Raw genomic sequence first — 19,006 nt, 5'->3', positions numbered from 1 at the left:
GAAGATTCTAAATAAATGTATTTTTCCAAAGTCAATAAGTGGTATAAGCAATAATCATATCGCCTTTAACTCTGTAACAGTAAAAAATAAAATAGCTTGCCCAAGGAAACTTAAGAAAAGGTACGTTATAATTTTTCGTTTTCTTTGCAAGTAACATTTTCTCTTAAAGGGTTTCTTCTTGGGTGACTTCAATTAAACCAATATTATTATTCAAGTCTGATCAGTCTTGAAGGATTATTGCACAATTAACATTGTAGAACTGTTGCAGTATGGAATAAATAATGCTTTGACAATATTAATAGTTTCCCTATGACGTTTCAGTGCGTAAACTTCTATGTCAAATAATTACATATTAGTACTAGTTGTTTAATACTCAAGTTTCTATGTACAGCAAATTTCTATTGTTACTGAATGTTCTATTATATATATATATATAAAATATAAGGATACGAAAACGCATTAAATAAAAGATATGAAATTGACAAAAACTACAAACAATGCAAATGACAAAATGTATTAACAAAATTATTTTTTAAGATATACATAATAAAGTTTCTAAATTGTATAAAAAATGTCTACAATTACAGCTACTTGTCTAGCTGCACTGATTAATCTTAAGATTGGTTTGGCGCTTCTTAAATCAGTAGAGCACCGGGGTGCTCTGTCACACCCTGGAGCCCTAACACCTGTCACACCCAGGAGCCCTAACACCTGTCACACCCTGGAGCCCTAACACCTGTCACACCCTGGAGCCCTAACACCTGTCACACCCTGGAGCCCTAACACCTGTCACACCCTGGAGCCCTAACACCTGTCACACCCTGGAGCCCTAACACCTGTCACACCCAGGAGCCCCAACACCTGTCACACCCAGCTCTTAACACCTGTCACACCCAGCTCTTAACACCTGTCACACCCAGGAGCCCTAACACCTGTCACACCCAGGAGCCCTAACACCTGTCACACCCAGGAGCCCAAACACCTGTCACACCCAGGAGCCCTAACACCTGTCACACCCTGGAGTTCCAACACCTGTCACACCCTGGAGCTCCAACACCTGTCACGCCCTGGAGCTCCAACACCTGTCACACCCTGGAGCTCCAACACCTGTCACACCCAGGAGCCCCAACACCTGTCACACCCTGGAGCTCCAACACCTGTCACACCCAGGAGCCCCAACACCTGTCACACCCTGGAGCTCCAACACCTGTCACACCCTGGAGCTCCAACACCTGTCACACCCTGGAGCTCCAACACCTGTCACACCCAGCTCTTAACACCTGTCACACCCAGGAGCCCCAACACCTGTCACACCCAGGAGCCCCAACACCTGTCACACCCAGGAGCCCCAACACCTGTCACACCCAGGAGCTCTAACACCTGTCACACCCAGGAGCCCCAACACCTGTCACACCCAGGAGCCCCAACACCTGTCACACCCAGGAGCCCTAACACCTGTCACACCCAGGAGCCCCAACACCTGTCACACCCAGGAGCCCCAACACCTGTCACACCCAGGAGCCCCAACACCTGTCACACCCAGGAGCCCTAACACCTGTCACACCCAGGAGCCCTAACACCTGTCACACCCAGGAGCCCAAACACCTGTCACACCCAGGAGCCCTAACACCTGTCACACCCTGGAGTTCCAACACCTGTCACACCCTGGAGCTCCAACACCTGTCACGCCCTGGAGCTCCAACACCTGTCACACCCTGGAGCTCCAACACCTGTCACACCCAGGAGCCCCAACACCTGTCACACCCTGGAGCTCCAACACCTGTCACACCCAGGAGCCCCAACACCTGTCACACCCTGGAGCTCCAACACCTGTCACACCCTGGAGCTCCAACACCTGTCACACCCTGGAGCTCCAACACCTGTCACACCCAGCTCTTAACACCTGTCACACCCAGGAGCCCCAACACCTGTCACACCCAGGAGCCCCAACACCTGTCACACCCAGGAGCCCCAACACCTGTCACACCCAGGAGCTCTAACACCTGTCACACCCAGGAGCCCCAACACCTGTCACACCCAGGAGCCCCAACACCTGTCACACCCAGGAGCCCTAACACCTGTCACACCCAGGAGCCCCAACACCTGTCACACCCAGGAGCCCCAACACCTGTCACACCCAGGAGCCCCAACACCTGTCACACCCAGGAGCCCCAACACCTGTCACACCCAGGAGCCCCAACACCTGTCACACTCAGGAGCTCTAACACCTGTCACACCCAGGAGCCCCAACACCTGTCACACCCAGGAGCTCCAACACCTGTCACACCCAGGAGCCCTAACACCTGTCACACCCAGGAGCCCCAACACCTGTCACACTCAGGAGCTCTAACACCTGTCACACTCAGGAGCTCTAACACCTGTCACACTCAGGAGCCCTAACACCTGTCACACCCAGGAGCCCCAACACCTGTCACACCCAGGAGCCCCAACACCTGTCACACCCAGGAGCCCTAACACCTGTCACACCCAGGAGCCCAAACACCTGTCACACCCAGGAGCCCCAACACCTGTCACACTCAGGAGCTCTAACACCTGTCACACCCAGGAGCCCTAACACCTGTCACACCCAGGAGCCCCAACACCTGTCACACCCAGGAGCCCCAACACCTGTCACACCCAGGAGCCCTAACACCTGTCACACCCAGGAGCCCTAACACCTGTCACACCCAGGAGCCCTAACACCTGTCACACACAGGAGCCCTAACACCTGTCACATCCAGGCCTAATACCCACTATCTTAAATCTAATATCGTGCATGTATATGCTATGCTTGGCCTAGGAATATTTAGGTTTGGGTTTTAACTATTTTCTCTATAAAAACGTACAAAAAGTGGTTCACTGGGGCTCTGTTTCTATATATTGGTATGAACAACCACATAGTCGCAAAAAGTACTATTAGTACAGGAGGCTGGGTTGTGATCCACTCACAACACAACAACAACAACAATCTGTGTACGTTTAGGGGTATATAACAAGGTAGAATCAGCTCCTAGTATTTAGATTACTAGTACTATTACTACTACGACTACTGCTACTATTACTACGTCTACTGCTACTCGCTCTGATGTCGTTCAGGAGTCCGAGTAGCCAACGACCAATGACTGTGGTTTGGTCTAGTGGTGTGTGGGGGGACGAGGCCGGACACGCCCCTCCTCCACCGCAGCTCCTAAATCCTGGCAGCGCAGGAGGGGCCGCTGGGGAGCACAGGGACGCCTCCAGGGCCTCCACCAGCCTGCTGGCTCCGACGTCTCTCCTCACCTCCATACACGATACCACCACCTCCTCCAGGCCTGGAAGGTAGCAGTACATGTGAGTGTCAGTGTGTAGCGTGCACGCGCGCCCTCACACACACACACACACACACACACACACACACACACACACACACACACACACACACGCACACACACACACACACACACACACACACACACACATAGGGAAACTATGAGGAGATGAATAAATTCCTATGGGATATACATTGGGACACAGAACTCGGAACCAAGTCCGTACAAGACATGATGGACTATGTCACCCAAAAATGTCAGGAGGCTGTAAGCAGGTTTGTCCCAGCCCAACAGGAAAAAACAGAGAAGCAAAGGAAGAATCCGTGGTTTAATAGGGAATGTATGAAAGCAAAGGAGCTGAACAAAAGGGCATGGAGGAACTTCCGTAATAACAGAACACCAGAAAGTAGAGAGAGATACCAGAGAACCAGGAACGAGTATGTTAGTGTGAGAAAAGCAGCTGAGAAAAGGTATGAAAATGATATAGCTAATAAAGCCAAGACCGAACCAAAGCTACTACACAGTCACATCAGGAGGAAGACAACAGTGAAGGAACAGGTGATGAAACTTAGGGCGGGCGAGGACAGGTACACAGAGAATGACAAAGGTTCCAGGAGGTCTTTACAATAGAACAGGGAGAAGTCACGGCGCTAGGAGAGGTGGCAGCAAACCAGGTGACCTTGGAAAGGTTCGAAATTACAAGTGATGAGGTCAAGAAGCCCCTATTGGAGCTGGATGTGAGAAAAGCTGTTGGGCCGGAGGGAATCTCACCATGGGTATTGAAAGAGTGTGCAGGAGCACTTTGCTTGCCACTCTCCATAGTGTATAGTAGGTCACTGGAAACGGGAGACCTACCAGAAGTATGGAAGACTGCTAATGTAGTACCAATATTTAAAAAGGGTGACAGATAAGAGGCACTGAACTACAGGCCAGTGTCCTTAACTTGTATATCATGCAAGGTGATGGAGAAGATTGTGAGAAAAAACCTAGTAACACATCTGGAGAGAAGAGACTTCGTGACAACCCATCAACATGGGTTCAGGGAGGGTAAATCTTGCCTTACAGGCTTGATAGAATTCTACGATCAGGTGACAAAGATTAAGCAAGAAAGAGAAGGATGGGCGGACTGCATTTTTTTGGACTGTCGGAAAGCCTTTGACACAGTACCCCATAAAAGGTTGATGCATAAGCTGGAGAAACAGGCAGGAGTAACTGGTAGGGCGCTCCAGTGGATAAGGGCAATTGCAATCGCTCCAGTGGATAAGGGCAATTGCTTCCTAAGCAATAGGAAGCAGAGAGTTATAGTGAGGGGTGAGACCTCAAAATGGCGTGAAGTCACCAGTGGAGTCCCACAGGGACAGTGCTTGGACCTATCCTGTTTCTGATATACGTAAATGATCTCCCAGAGGGTATAGACTCATTCCTCTCAATGTTTGCTGACGACGCCAAAATTATGAGAAGGGTTAAGACAGAGGAGGACAGCTTGAGGCTTCACGAAGACCTGGACAAGCTGCAGGAATGGTCGAACAAATGGCTGCTAGAGTTTAACCCAAGCAAATGTAATGTAATGAAGATAGGGGTAGGAAGCAGGAGACCAGATACAAGGTATCACTTGGGAGATGAAATACTTCAAGAGTCAGAGAGAGAGAGAAAGACCTGGGGGTTGATATCACGCCAGACCTGTCCCCTGAAGCTCATATCAAGAGGATAACATCAGCAGCATATGCCAGGTTGGCTAACATAAGAACGGCCTTTAGAAACTTGTGTAAGGAATCTTTCAGAACATCATATACCACATATGTCAGACCAATCCTGGAGTATGCGGCTCCAGCATGGAGTCCATATCTAGTCAAGCATAAGACTAAACTGGAAAAGGTTCAAAGGTTTGCCACCAGACTAGTACCCGAGCTGAGAGGTATGAGCTACGAGGAGAGACTACGGGAATTGAACCTCACTTCGTTGGAAGACAGAAGAGTTAGGGGGGACATGATCACCACATTCAAGATTCTCAAGGGAATCGACAGGGTTGATAAAGACAGGCTGTTTAACACAAGGGGCACACACACTTGGGGACACAGGTGGAAACTGAGTGCCCAAATGAGCCACAGAGATATTAGAAAGAACTTTTTTTAGTGTCAGAGTGGTTGACAAATGGAATGCATTAGGAAGCAATGTGGTGGAGGCTGACTCCATACACAGTTTCAAGTGTAGATATGATAGAGCACAATAGGCTCAGGGACCTGTACACCTGTTGATTGACGGTTGAGAGGCAGGACCAAAGAGCCAGAGCTCAACCCCCGCAAGCACAACTAGGTGAGTACAATACTATGGGATATGAAATTAAGAGAGAAAACAACACAAGGCAGTACAAGGAAGCTCAATGGTTTATGCCGTTCCTAAGGGATAAGGGAGCCAATAGAAAATTTTACCCATGGTTCAATAGACTGTTTAGAGGCAAAAAAGGAGAAGTAGAAGAGCTTGGAAAAAATACAGGGAACACAGAACAGTGGAGAACATATATACAAGAGAAAAGAATGAATACACAAAGATTTACAAAGGAGCAAAGAAACAGCATGAGAATGATATAGCAGCCAAGGCCAAGGATCAGCCTAAACTACATCTTGAGGTTATCTTGAGATGATTTCTGGGCTTTTTTTTTAGTGTTCCCGCGGCCCGGTCCTCGATCAGGCCTCCACCCCCAAAAACCAGCCCGTGACAGCTGACTAACTCCCAAGTACCTATTTAATGCTAGGTAACAGGAGCATCAGGGTGAAAGAAACTACCCATTGTTTAACGCCGGCGCCCGGGATCGAACCCGGGACCACAGGATCACGCGTCCAGTGTTCTGCCCGCTCAGCCACCGGCTTCCCTAGGATGATGATATCAGCAAATGAACCACATAATCAGGCAAAAGAGGAGGAGGCTACACAACGAAGGAGAAGGAAGTGTTCGAAGAGCTCAATAAAAGCTTCCAGGAAGATTTAAAGGTTGAACCAGAACTGTCTGTAGATCTACAACTTCTCATGGTACAGGTGCTACCAGAAGGAAGACTGAAGTGGAAGTAACACCAGAGGAAGTAAACAAACAATTAGAGGAGCTGGATGTGATGAAAGCCACAGATCCTGACAAGATGTCACCAGGGATCCTAAAAGAGGCAGCTACAGCACTGTGTGTGCCCCTTGCTATAGTCTTCAACTTCTCAATAGAAATGAGGGAACTTCCTCACATTTGGAAAGTAGTAAATGTGGTAAATATATACAGGAAAGGAGGAAGACAGGAGCCACTGAACTACGCCTCACGAAACACAAATATAAAAATGGGAAGATCCAGAGATTTTCCCATGAGACTAAAACTGGCAGCTAAACAGGCAAACAGATCCACAGGAAAGAATCATGAACAAAGTGGAGAAAGACTGATTGTTGCAGAGAAAAACAACGAGAAAACAGGTGGAATCTGGACACACACAGACGAGTGTGTCACTTTAAGGGAGTTCACTTTCAGTCAGTGCCAAATGGTCGCATGAAATGCTCCCAAGAAAGAGGTGGTTGAGAGAGAAGCAGCTGTGATCGCACAGACAGTCAGTTACATCAACATCCCATCTTACGAACCCCGGTATAACTTACCGGTGCCACAGGTGACCGAGCAGGGAGACACGGAGACCAGCCACCGGTACTCGCGGGCGCCCACCACCACCTCCTGGTCGAAGGAGGCGGCGTCGCTGGTGTTGGAGGAGGGTGGGTTGAGAGGGGTCAGTGTGAAGGAGTTTGCCTTGAGCGTGACGGTGAGGTGCTTCCTCACAGCACCACCAACACCGTCAGAAGCAGAAGGAACTTCGTCCACAAACAACGGGTTCTTGAAATCTATCGAGGAGCGAGTGTGCGCCTGCTCTCCGCCTCTCAACCTTGTCGACACTGCGGGAGAGAAGTATGTAACTTTCGGGGCCAAACTCACGTCATACAGGGGTGACACTTGGGGTCACAGTTAGGGTCACACAGGGGTGACACACACACACACACACACACACACACACACACACACACACACACACACACACACACACACACACACACACACACACACAGGGGGCCTGATAGCTGAGTGGACAGCGCTCTGTACTCGTAATCCCAGGGTCTGGGTTCGATCCCCGGTGATGGCAGAGACAAAATAAGCAGAGTTTCTGAGAGTTAGACAGCTGTTGCAGGCTGCTTCATGGTTTTTTTTGTGTGTGTGTGCAGTGGAAAAAATTAGTTAGCAGTTAGTAACACTTGGTTGATTGACAGTTGAGAGGCGGGCCGAAAGAGCCGAGCTCAGCCCTCGCAAACACAACTAGGTGAATACACCCACGGTGAAAGTGTCCACAATGGGTCAAGAAGGGACACAATGGGGACAAGAAGGGACACAATGGGGACAAGAAGGGACACAATGGGTCAAGAAGGGACACAATGGGTCAAGAAGGGACACAATGGGGACAAGAAGGGACACAATGGGTCAAGTGTGTTCTCACATATCAAGTCTATGATCAAACTTGAGACTCCAAGGACATGCAACTGATGTCAGTGTCCACAATAACCTAACCTAACCTAACCTAACCTAACCTAACCAAAAATGGGAAGCAACTTGCAATAATACTCTTATATGCAGGCGACGAGTCACAATAACGGGGCTGAAGTATGTTGACCAGACCACACACTAGAAGGTGAAGGGACGACGACGTTTCGGTCCGTCCTGGACCATTCTCAAGTCGATTGTGAATGGTCGACTTGAGAATGGTCCAGGACGGACCGAAACGTCGTCGTCCTTTTACCTTCTAGTGTGTGGTCTGGTCAACATACTCGTATGTGATCCCTCAAATATACTTATAAAACATTAACAAAAGGAAACTTTCAATAGATGTTGAAAACAATATTTTTCAAGCACAATGTTAAGCTTGACAGCTCTGAACAATGTTTTAGTATCGGGTTATTTAACGCGAAACAATCGTCTAGTAATTAAGTAGTTATCCACTAATAACCAAACAGTAATCAACGAGTTATCAACCGGTAATTATCTAGAAGCTAATTATCATGGAAAAAGAGCCAAGTCATTATGTCTATATAATACTGAAAGGGATGAGGATAAGGATTTAGGACGACTCTTCGCAGAAGTAACGAATGGTGCCCAACCACTTGAACTGTCGGGGATTGAACGCCGACCTGCATGAAGATAGACCGTTGCTCTGCCGTCCTGCTCAACTAGTAATCATCTAGAAGTCGACCAGTGGTCAATTAGTTATTAACTAATAATCAGTAATTAACTAGTTGTCAACAAGTAATTAGCTAGAAATAAATTAGTAGTCAACTAGTAATCAATCAGTAATCAACTATTAATCAATATTAATCAACCAATAGTGAACCAGTATTCAATTAGCAGTCAACCTGCAGCCAACAGCACCTCACATTAATCAACCGGTAATCTACTGGTACTCAACGACTAAGCAACTAGTGATTAGCCAGCAATCAACTAGCAATCAAGTAGTAATTAACCAGTAATCAACTAATAATCAAATACTAAACAGCCAGTAATCAACTAGAAATTTACATTAATCAACTAGAAATTTACATTAATCAACTAGAAATTTACATTAATCAACTAGAAATTTACATTAATCAACTAGAAATTTACATTAATCAACTAGAAATTTTCCTAAATTTACCCGAGAGCCACCATATGTCAAGTGGCCTCGACGGGGACAAAAAGCCGCCGGCTTGTCAAAGATCCTATCCTACCCACCCCTCATCCATTTTTGTGACGAATTTCTCCAACTGAATTTTGAATTACAGCAATGAAATGACATTTACGGCTCCGGCGGGTAGGCGGTTCCATGGGTTTATAACCCTATGGGTGACAAAGCGCCCCTCTCTTGTTTTCTGTGCTACATTGTGGCTTGTTGACCTTATAGTGTTGCCCCCTTGTGTGTGCGAGTGTTATATTTGACCTTTTTAATCTCCTCCAACTTATTCGGTACAGTGTTTTAAAAGTTTCGATGAGATAAGCCCTGTCATGATAAGGGGCCTGACAGCTGAGTAGACAGCGCTGGGGATTCGTAGTCCTGAGGTTCCGGGTTCGATCCCCGGTGGAGGCGGAAAGAAATGGGCAGAGTTTCTTTTACCCTGATGCTCCCTGTTCATATAGCAGAGAATAGGTACCTGGGAGTTAGACAGCTGCTACGGGCTGCTTCCTGGGGGTGTGTAACAAAAAGAAGGCCTGGTCGAGGACCGGGCCCCGGGGACGCTAAGCCCCGAAATCCTCTCAAGATAACCGCGGGCCAGCCAGAGGCTTAGGGCCCGCGCAGGAATATCCCTGGAAAAAAAAAACATAATTGCTACCTTCAAAGTAGGCAAAAAAGACTCCAGCAGTACTAAACCAAAGAAAAATTCGCCTCAAACAAGCTACCCAGTCCCTAAAATCTGATATTGTCCAGGCAGCAGTACCCTCTAAAAAGGGGATTTACATCAAGGAGTTCCTGACCAGGAAAAGGCAGGATCTCCTCTACCGTCTGCGACAAATCTGGAAACAAAACCAGGGTATGATCCATCAGTGCTAAGTTGTTAAAGTAAGTAAGTAATTATCAAAAGAAGGCACCAAACCGGGAAGGCTATGTAGCACCATCAAATGCGCAGAATAATCAAAGGGCGCTAAATATCATCAAAGATGCCAATACGACAACAAAAACGCATAAGGCGAACGATATCAAAAGTATCAGAGTCACCAAGAATTCTATTGAGGGACAAGTGACTGCGAGGGGCGGTCGGAAAGTAAGACACACGCTCGTCCTGGAAGTCAGGACATTCAAGAAGGACATGCACGACCATAAGAGGGACAATGCAACTAAGACAATAAGGAGCAGGGCGGCGCTCCATCAAGTGACCATGGGTTAAGCGAGTATGGCCAATACACAATCTCGCCAGAGCTGTTTCCCATCACCGGTTACGGTGGTAGGAGGACGGCCACGAGGAAACAACATTTAAGAGTACGTAGTTTGTTACCAGTAACAGACGACCAAGAAGCCTGCCAACGGGAAAGGACGGAGGAATGGATAACCGGGTAAAAGTTGGAATACGGAATACCTTTACGAGAGATGGGACAAGAGTGGACAGCTTCCTTGGCGGCAGCATCCACACGCTCATTTAAAGACACACCAAAATGGCTGGGAACCCAACAAAACTCAACCGACTTAAATTTACTGTGAACAAGAAACAGCCAATGCCGGATCTCGACAACTACTGGATGAACCGGATTAAAGGACCCGAGAGCCATGAGGGCACTATGAGAGTCAACAACAACTACAAAGGAAGACTGACAACGAGAAAGCAGGAGATGAAGAGCATAGAGAATAGCATAAAGTTCCGCTGTAAAGATGCTAGTCTCCGGAGGTAAGCGACACATATAAGTGCGATCAGGAAAAACAACAGAGTAGCCAACACCGTCCGCAGACTTAGACCGATCGGTGAAGACAGAAACGGAGCGGGAGTGAGAAGAAAAGTGCTCAAGGAAAAGGCGTTTTAGAACCGTAGGAGGGGTAAAAGCTTTAGTGATACGGGTCAAGGAAGTACAAAACCGCGGAAGAGGGACTCTCCATGGGGGCAAAGAAGGAACAACACAAGGAGAAACATTAGAAATACGAACGGAAAGAGAATCCTGGAGGCGAGATAACCGGACAGAAAGAGGGAGGTGGTGAAGAGGAACAGGAACCGCAGGAGGGGTAAAAGTTAAAGCACGACAGAGGCGAGAGGAAGGATGTTGTAAGGACCGCGCAAGATAGCGAAGACAGTAGCGATCACGGCGGTCCTGGAGAGACAGGAAGCCGGTGTCAACATACAAGCTAAGGACGGGAGTCGAACGAAAGGCACCAGAACTGAGGCGCAACCCAGTATGGTGCAAAGTATCAAGACGGCGAAGAGTAGGAGGAGAAGCAGACGAGTAAGCAGGGCAACCATAATCGAGCTTAGACAGGACGAGAGAGGAATGTAAAGCAAGGAGAGTGCACCTATCTGCCCCCCAAGAAGTATGGGACAAGACCCGAAGGAGGGTAAGGCCTTAGAGCACTCAACACGGAGGTAAGAGATATGGGGAGACCAAGACAAACGAGTGCCAAGGAATAACCCCAAAAGCTTCGCGGAATCTTTGTATTCAAGGGGATGACCATAAAGTGACAAAGAGGGACGAAGAACGACCCGTTTCCGCGTAAAAGTCATGGCACAAGTCTTAGAAGTAGAGAACTTGAAGCCATGATCGGTGGCCCAAGACGACACGGCATCAATTGCAAGTTGAAGCAGGCGCTGAAGGAGAGGTGAATCATCACCCTGACAGCAAAGGGCAAGATCATCGACATAGAGAGCGGCGAAGACACCAGAAGGAAGAGAGGAAAGAAGACCATTGAGGGCAACCAGAAAAAGAGTAGTGCTCAGAACACTACCCTGGGGCACACCTTCGTATTGCTGAAAAGAGGCAGAGAGAGCGGTACCAAGGCGCACCCGAAAAGAACGACGAGAGAGGAAGCTGCGGAGAAAGAGAGGGAGATGACCACGAAGGCCAAAAGAATGAAGTTGAGATAGAATATGATATCGCCAAGTGGTGTCGTAAGCCTTTTCCAGGTCAAAAAGGACGGCAACAACGGAGGTCTTTGCAGCAAAAGCAGTACAAATACAGACCTCCAAGTTCACCAGGACATCTGTCGTGCTGCGGCACTTGCGGAAACCAAATTGAGAAGGGGAGAGGAGGTGATGGTGTTCCAGGAACCACATCAGACGAACGTTAACCATACGTTCAAAGAGTTTGCAGACACAACTTGTGAGAGCAATAGGGCGAAAGTCCTTAGGGGAAGTACCCAGAGACCCCGGTTTGCGAACAGGGAGGACAACGGCATCGAGCCAGTCCTCAGGGATTGACGACGACTCCCAGATCCGATTATACAGACTCAGTAAATACTGAGACGTGCACGGAGGGAGATGGCGAAGCATCTCATAATGAATACCATCGGAGCCCGCCGCCGTAGAACCGCAGAGGGCCAGGGCAGAACGAAGTTCAGAGAGAGAGAAGGGATCATTATAGGGAAGCTGAAAACGAGTGCAGAAATCTAAAGGACGAGACTCAAGAACAGGTTTACGAAGAAGGAAAGATTGGGGACGATGAAGACCAGAGCTAACAGAAGAAATGTGGGAACCCAGTACGGAAGCGACCTGCAACGGGTCCGCCACAAGAGTATCATGGAGGTGAAGGACCAGTGAAACATCGGGAACGAACTTACCCGCTATCTTGCGGATACGCTTCCAGATCTGGGCCAGAGGAGTTTCGGACGTAATTGTTGAGACATAAGATGCCCAACATTCACGTTTAGCCGTACGGATTGCCCTACGGACCACCGCACTCGCTTTCCGAAAGAAAAGAAAAGAATCGGTCGTCTGCCTACGGCGGTGCCTCTTCCAGGCTTCACGCTTAGAGCGGACAGCCCGAGCACAGTCCGCATTCCACCAGGGAACGCACTTCCGTGGACTCCGAGAGGAAGAGCGAGGGATAGAGCGGAGGGCAGTGTTGAAGACAGTGTCGTGAAAAAGGAGGAGAGCGCGAGAGAGAGGCAGAAGGGAGAGGTCAGAGAGAGCAGCACTGAGGGTAAATAGGGTCCAGTCCGCCTTAGCAAACTGCCACCTAGGGAAAGAGAGGGAAGGGCGAAAAGAGAAAAAGGAAACAAGGATAGGGAAATGATCACTTCCATGGAGGTCATCAAGAACCTGCCACGTGAAATTTAAGTAAAGAGAAGAAGAGCAGAGAGAAAGATCAAGACAAGAAAGGGTGCGAGTCCGAGAATCCAAATGAGTGGGCTCACCAGAATTCAGAAGAGACAGGGAAGAAGAGAGGAGAAACGGCTCAAGAAGGCGACCCCGGGTATTCGTCAGAACGTCACCCCAAAGAGAATGACGACAATTGAAGTCACCCAGCAGGAGCACAGGCTCCGGCAAGGAGTCTAGGAGGTGTTTCAAATCAGGAAGAGAAAGCGGGACACTCGGGGGGAGATAAATCGAACAAACTGTGTACCATTTCCCCACAAAGATACGAGCAGCAGAACAATGGAGAGGCGAAGGAAAAAGTAAAGGAACAAAGGGAACATCAGCACGAATCAAGATAGCAGAAGAATTAGAAGCCCCAGCAACGGCTGGGGGGGGGGGGGGAGAGAAAGGAATAGCCACGAAAACGACCAGGACGAGCACCAAGCATCGGCTCCTGGAGACAGACACAAAGGGGCGAAAACCGCGAAATCAGAAGTTGGAGTTCGAGGAAATTGGCGTAATAACCTCGAACGTTCCATTGAAGAATGGACAACGACGAGAAGAGAAAGGACAAAAACAGAGAACAAGGAAGAAACAAAGGCAAAAGAGCAACAGAGCACGTTAAAGAATATCAGGGTCGGGATCAGGGTCAGCAAAGTCAGGGTTAGGGGGCATGGGTAAACTGAGCAAAGATGGAGGGAAGGAAACGGGAGAACAGATCAGAGGTGGGCGGGCGGGGTCCAGAGGAGGAGGAAGAGGAGACAACGGAGAGGAGCAGTCAAGGACAGCAGCAGGAAGAGGGGGGTAGAAAGAGGGGAGCGCACCTCAGCAAGGGCAGCAACCGAGAGGGAAGTGGGGGCTAAAGAAACCTCCATAGCAGGAACAGGGGGCGCAACCACCGAAATGGGAGGGGAAGGAGCGAGAGAGGCAGAAGTAGGGGCCGAGGAAGAAAGCGAAACCTTCTTACCCGCCGGGGAGGAGGAAGGAGAGGAGCCAGGCTTACGCTTCTGACTTAAAGAGACAGGTGTCCCAGCAACTACGTACTGGGCAACGGATTCTAGCGTCTCAACAGGAGAAGCTGAACGAGAGCACACATGACGGCCGTTTGGAGAGTCATGGACATCAGCCCACATCGACAGGCGGCGGGGAGCGTCAAAAGACGGAGGGGAAGGATGGGAAGGAGGAACGGAGGGAGACGAGGAAGACACAGGAGACACGACAGACCGGGTAGAAAGAAGGGGAACCCCAGACAGAGGACCAAGAGGTGGATCCTTCGGGAGAGAACCCAAAGGAACAGAGGAGGGGGCAGTGGGCGTATCAGGGTCCAAGGCTCGGAAACGGTTGTGAGTCTGAGGAAGGTGGGAAGGACGAGGAGAGGAAGAGCGCAACACACGAGCATAAGAGATATTAGCATAAGGCGGGAGCCGGCGAACCTGGCGTTTCGCCTCAGGAAAAGATAAACACTCCCGGTGCTTCAAGTTGAGGACGGCTGCCTCAAGCTTGTAATGGACACACGCACGGGAGAAAGTAGGATGGGCCTCACCGCAGTTGAGGCAACGAGCCTGGGGAGAAGTTCACTCCGACTTAGAGTGACCTTCACCACCACACAAAGGACAGAGAGAGACAGTCCCGGAGCAGCGGAGGGCACCATGCCCAAACCTCCAGCACTTGTTACAGAGCCGAGGAGAAGGAATGTACTCCTGGACAGAGCACTTGGCACCAGCAAGAATGACAGAGGGTGGAAGGGTCCTACCATCAAAGGTAATCTTCACAACCCGGAGGGGTTGACGGCGACTACCACGAGGGGGACTAGTAAACGTGTCCACCAGGAGAATAGAATTTCCCTGGGCAGCAAGGATATGTCGAATATCGTCGTGGCAGTCGCGCAGGTCCCGAACACCGGTCGCAACATGGGGCGGGAGCAGAATAGTGCGAACACTGGCATTCAACTGAGCGTTCTTCGAGACCCGAACAGGGGTCTCGCCAAGGCAGGATAAGGCAGCCAAGCGGGAAGCAGCATCCTGAAAAGGAGCAGCAACGACACGTGTACCGAGACGAGTGGGGTTGAAAGTAATGGAGGCATCCACGAAATCAATGAGATGTCGATGGAGGGAGAAATCGTCAGGAGGCGCAGAATCAAGAGGGAGGAGATCAAAATATTTGGCCCACGAAGCGAGACCAAACAAGGCTTGATAGGTAGCAGAACTGGAAAGAATCGAGCGAGGGTGGCCGTGACGAGGACGGCGGTGAGAACCCCCAGAGAGAGAGAGGTTAAAAGGCGCAGTAGTTACAACTAGAGATGGAGCCGCGCCAGGGGACGAGGTAGTCACCACTGGGGGCTTGGGGCTCGACCCAACCACAGAGGAGGGAGGGGAGCCAGGGGAAGGAGTCAGAGAGGCCAGAGGAGGAGCAAGGTCAGGGCCCAATGCAGCGGAGGCTATAGAGCCCGGTCTTCCAACACGGACCGACTCGGGGGTGTGGTCGCCCACCCCACGAGCCTGAGAAGGTAAAGCAGAAACAGCCGAAACAGGGGTCATCATCATTACGAAAAGGAAGATTCATTCACGAATGTGCCCCCACACCCACCAGGGAGCCACAATTAGAGGCAGGACACCCAACAAGAAGCTATCGCCGATCTTGCCGGGGCCTCCTAGGGGTGCGTCGTGAGTATACGCCCCACAAACGCCACCTTAAGAAACCGACAGTCCGTCGAGATCGGGTTCAGTGACGAAAGGGGGATTGACAATGAAAGGTTCTCCCTTGCTCTCGACGTCGGGTACTACAGTTGTACGGGTGCAAGAGTATGCCTCCTCAAGCACCCGGGCGTCAAAATAGAAGAAGTCCAAGGGAAGAACCAGAACAAGCAAAAGGTCAGCAAGAAACGGCAAGCAGATAGGAGAAGAGGGGGGAGAAAAACGAAACAGAAGGAAAAGGAAAAGGTGCCCAGCAGAATTGGAGAGGACGGCAGCAGGAGCACAAGGCTAGAAAAGGACAGAGGACTGTCCCAAGGAGCATCACACTCCGGCAGCCGCCCACTAAGCCCCCCTCACGGCAACAACGAGCTGAGCGGGGAGGGGGGCTAAGTTGTTAAAGATGGCATGATAAAAGTGAGGAAAACACCTACTGGTAAAATGTTTAGAATTTCAAATGAGGATAACCTCAATAAATTAACCTCACCCAGTGTGGTTTGTCTGACCTGACTAACTATCAGTTGTGGCTCATCTTAACCCCCTTATTACCAAGTGCAGGCTAGGTAAGCTGTGGTTCATTGTTACCTAGGTTGCCTAGCCTCTCCACTCTCCCTTACTCCATTGTACCTGGCTTTGCTTGTGTCCTCTAGTGTAAACTATTACTTTCAGTGTACCTGATTGTACCTCAAAGTAATCTACCTCATTTTTTCTAGTGTAATTTTAGTAATTTTACTAAGTTTTGTGTTCCAAACATAAGTCATTCTTTATTGAATACTTTTTTACTTGTCATCTATTTGTTTTACTTGTCAAATTACTTTTTTTCATTTTCACTTGTTCCTATTTTATTTGCATTTCATGCAATAGGCATTTTTATATCTAGAACTTTTATGTAATTGCTCCAAATTTTCATTATTCTTAGGAACTTATTTTTTGTTATTTGTTTACTCTTTACATTGCATCATAAATTATACCTTTGCTTTTTTTACCATCAAACAACCTTCTTATGCAACCTAGTATAGACCCAGAACTAAACCTCTTATCTAGCATATATGACAATCATCACTTTAATGATCAAAATTGCAGGTATTATACAGCACAAGATGTAAACAATGTATTAACACATAATCACAATGTCTCTGTAATTAACTTGAATGTAAGATCTCTAAGTAAACACTTTGATGATATTAGTGCCTTGATTTAAACTGTTGACAACAAATTCTCTTTTGTTATACTTACTGAAACGTGGTCAAAAGAGGATACTACACAACTCTTTAACATACTAAATTTCTCAGCAATTCACAACTGTCGACCAATACAGAGAGGTGGCGGTGCTGCTCTTTACTACCACCTAGAACTAACATGCCTAAAAGTAATTAGAACTAGAGACTCCTGTGGGGGAGTATATCTTTGTCCGTCTCAGAGTCAAGGGTGGCGAGGCTGTCCTGACTGTGGGAGCAGTCTACAGAATTCCAAACACTGATGTGTCTGAATTCAACTCTAATCTTAGAAATCTAATACTAGCAGACTTAACAAAAACCAACTAATAATTTCGGGAGATTTTAATATTGACCTCTGAAAGCCTGATAACTCTCAAGCTGCTAGTTTACTCAACTGTATGAATTCCTGCTTCCTCATACCCTTAATCACTAGACCTACTAGAATCACTGATACGACTGCCTCTACTCCCACATCTGGACTAACATAACCTCTCGACTTCAGGGATAATCATTGATAGGACCACCTCCACCGCACTCTGCTGTGGGGCTGCCACCGACACAAAACACTGCTGTGGGGCTGCCACCGACACAGCACTCTGCTGTGGGGCTGCCACCGACACAAAACACTGCTGTGGGGCTGCCACCGACACAGCACTGCTGTGGCGTCGCCCCCGACACAGCACCCTGCTGTTGCCTAACCACATTGCTGGGCCTAACCAGTTGGGGTAACCACAGACCACAACTCGACATTTCTTCTAACCAACATTAATATACCACCTCTAGATTCAATGAAGATAAGCTTTAGGCTGCACAATGAAACTTGTATAAGCAACTTTATTGCTGCTGCTGCTAATATCAACTGGGAGACTGAATTAGGTAACATAGTGAACATCAACCTAGCAGTGGAAACAATTCTTCAGAAAACTCTGAGCCTCTATAACACCCACTGTCCAATGCTAACGAAACAAGTCACAACTAAAAGGTTAAACAATCCATGGTTTACTAAGGGTATACTTAAATCTATTAATACAAAACATGACCATAAGAATAAGTATAGGTTAAGGGTCATCTCCAAAGAATTTTCAATTAGATACCCATTAATGCTGTCTAAAATAATTTAAAGAGCCAAAATAAAATACAATGAAAATAAATTTGACCAAATTAAGGGCAACATTAAGAAAACATGGAGAACTATTTTCCAAATATTAGGAGCAAAAAAAGATTTTGAATAAAAGACCAATACTCCTGTCCAATGACGATGGTGTGCTTTCAGCTTCTGACACTGCTATTAAATTCAATAGTTTCTTCTCATCCATTGGGACACCCCTAGTAAATTATATTCCATCCTCCCTAATTAATGTTAAGGACTAACTTACAGGAGACTATCCAGTCTCTCTGTACTGTACCTAACTCCAGCTAATTTCACTGATGCTAATGAGATAATCCTTTTTCTTAAAACAAAGTCAAGTGCCCTTGCTGAGATACCAACTCTAATTTACAAAAAAGCCTCCAGATTTCTAGCTCCAGCCGTTGCATTGCTCTACAACAAATCACTTGAACTCTAAACCTTTCTGGATATTCTAAAAAAAAAAAACGAGAGTAACCCCAGTCCATAAATGTGATCTCACTGATGTCAAAAATTTCATACCTATATAAATTCTGCTAAACTTGTCAAAAATATCTGAAAAGCTAAACTACAAGCAGCTTTACTCTTTTCTAGCTAAACCCAATATACTTAACTGTTGCCAATATGGCTTCAGACCTAAAAAGGCATAACGATGCACTGAATAGTATGATTAAATTGATACATGCAGCTCTTGATAAAAATAAGTTCCCTGTTTTGAGTTATTTGTTGACCTACATAAGGATTTTGAGACTGTCAACCACCAAAACCTTCTTCTTAAATTACAGCATTATGGAGTCAGAGGTCACTCCCTCCAATACCTTCAGTCTTACCTTACTGACAGGCTCCAGTATGTTTCTGTGAA

The 19,006-nt window shown here is 47.8% G+C and overlaps 1 protein-coding gene across 3 annotated transcripts in view; it reads right to left on the bottom strand.

Annotated features, from left to right (window-relative positions):
• Positions 1-464: 464 nt before the first annotated feature.
• The window catches only part of LOC123745890 (A disintegrin and metalloproteinase with thrombospondin motifs adt-2-like), a 135,455-nt gene continuing 116,913 nt past the window's right edge, over positions 465-19,006 (bottom strand). For all 3 annotated transcript variants that reach the window (XM_069317500.1, XM_069317498.1, XM_069317499.1), the window contains 2 exons: positions 6,932-7,219; positions 465-3,311 (listed from right to left, as the gene is read on the bottom strand). In XM_069317500.1, the coding sequence (XP_069173601.1) occupies positions 3,004-3,311; positions 6,932-7,219 (596 nt within the window). In that variant the 3' untranslated portion in view covers positions 465-3,003. The remainder of the gene's footprint in view (positions 3,312-6,931; positions 7,220-19,006) is intronic.

The sequence above is a fragment of the Procambarus clarkii genome, chromosome 88 (assembly GCF_040958095.1).
Source record: "Procambarus clarkii isolate CNS0578487 chromosome 88, FALCON_Pclarkii_2.0, whole genome shotgun sequence".
Classification (NCBI taxonomy): Eukaryota; Metazoa; Arthropoda; class Malacostraca; order Decapoda; family Cambaridae; genus Procambarus; species Procambarus clarkii.
This window is presented reverse-complemented; position numbering and strand designations above follow the sequence as displayed.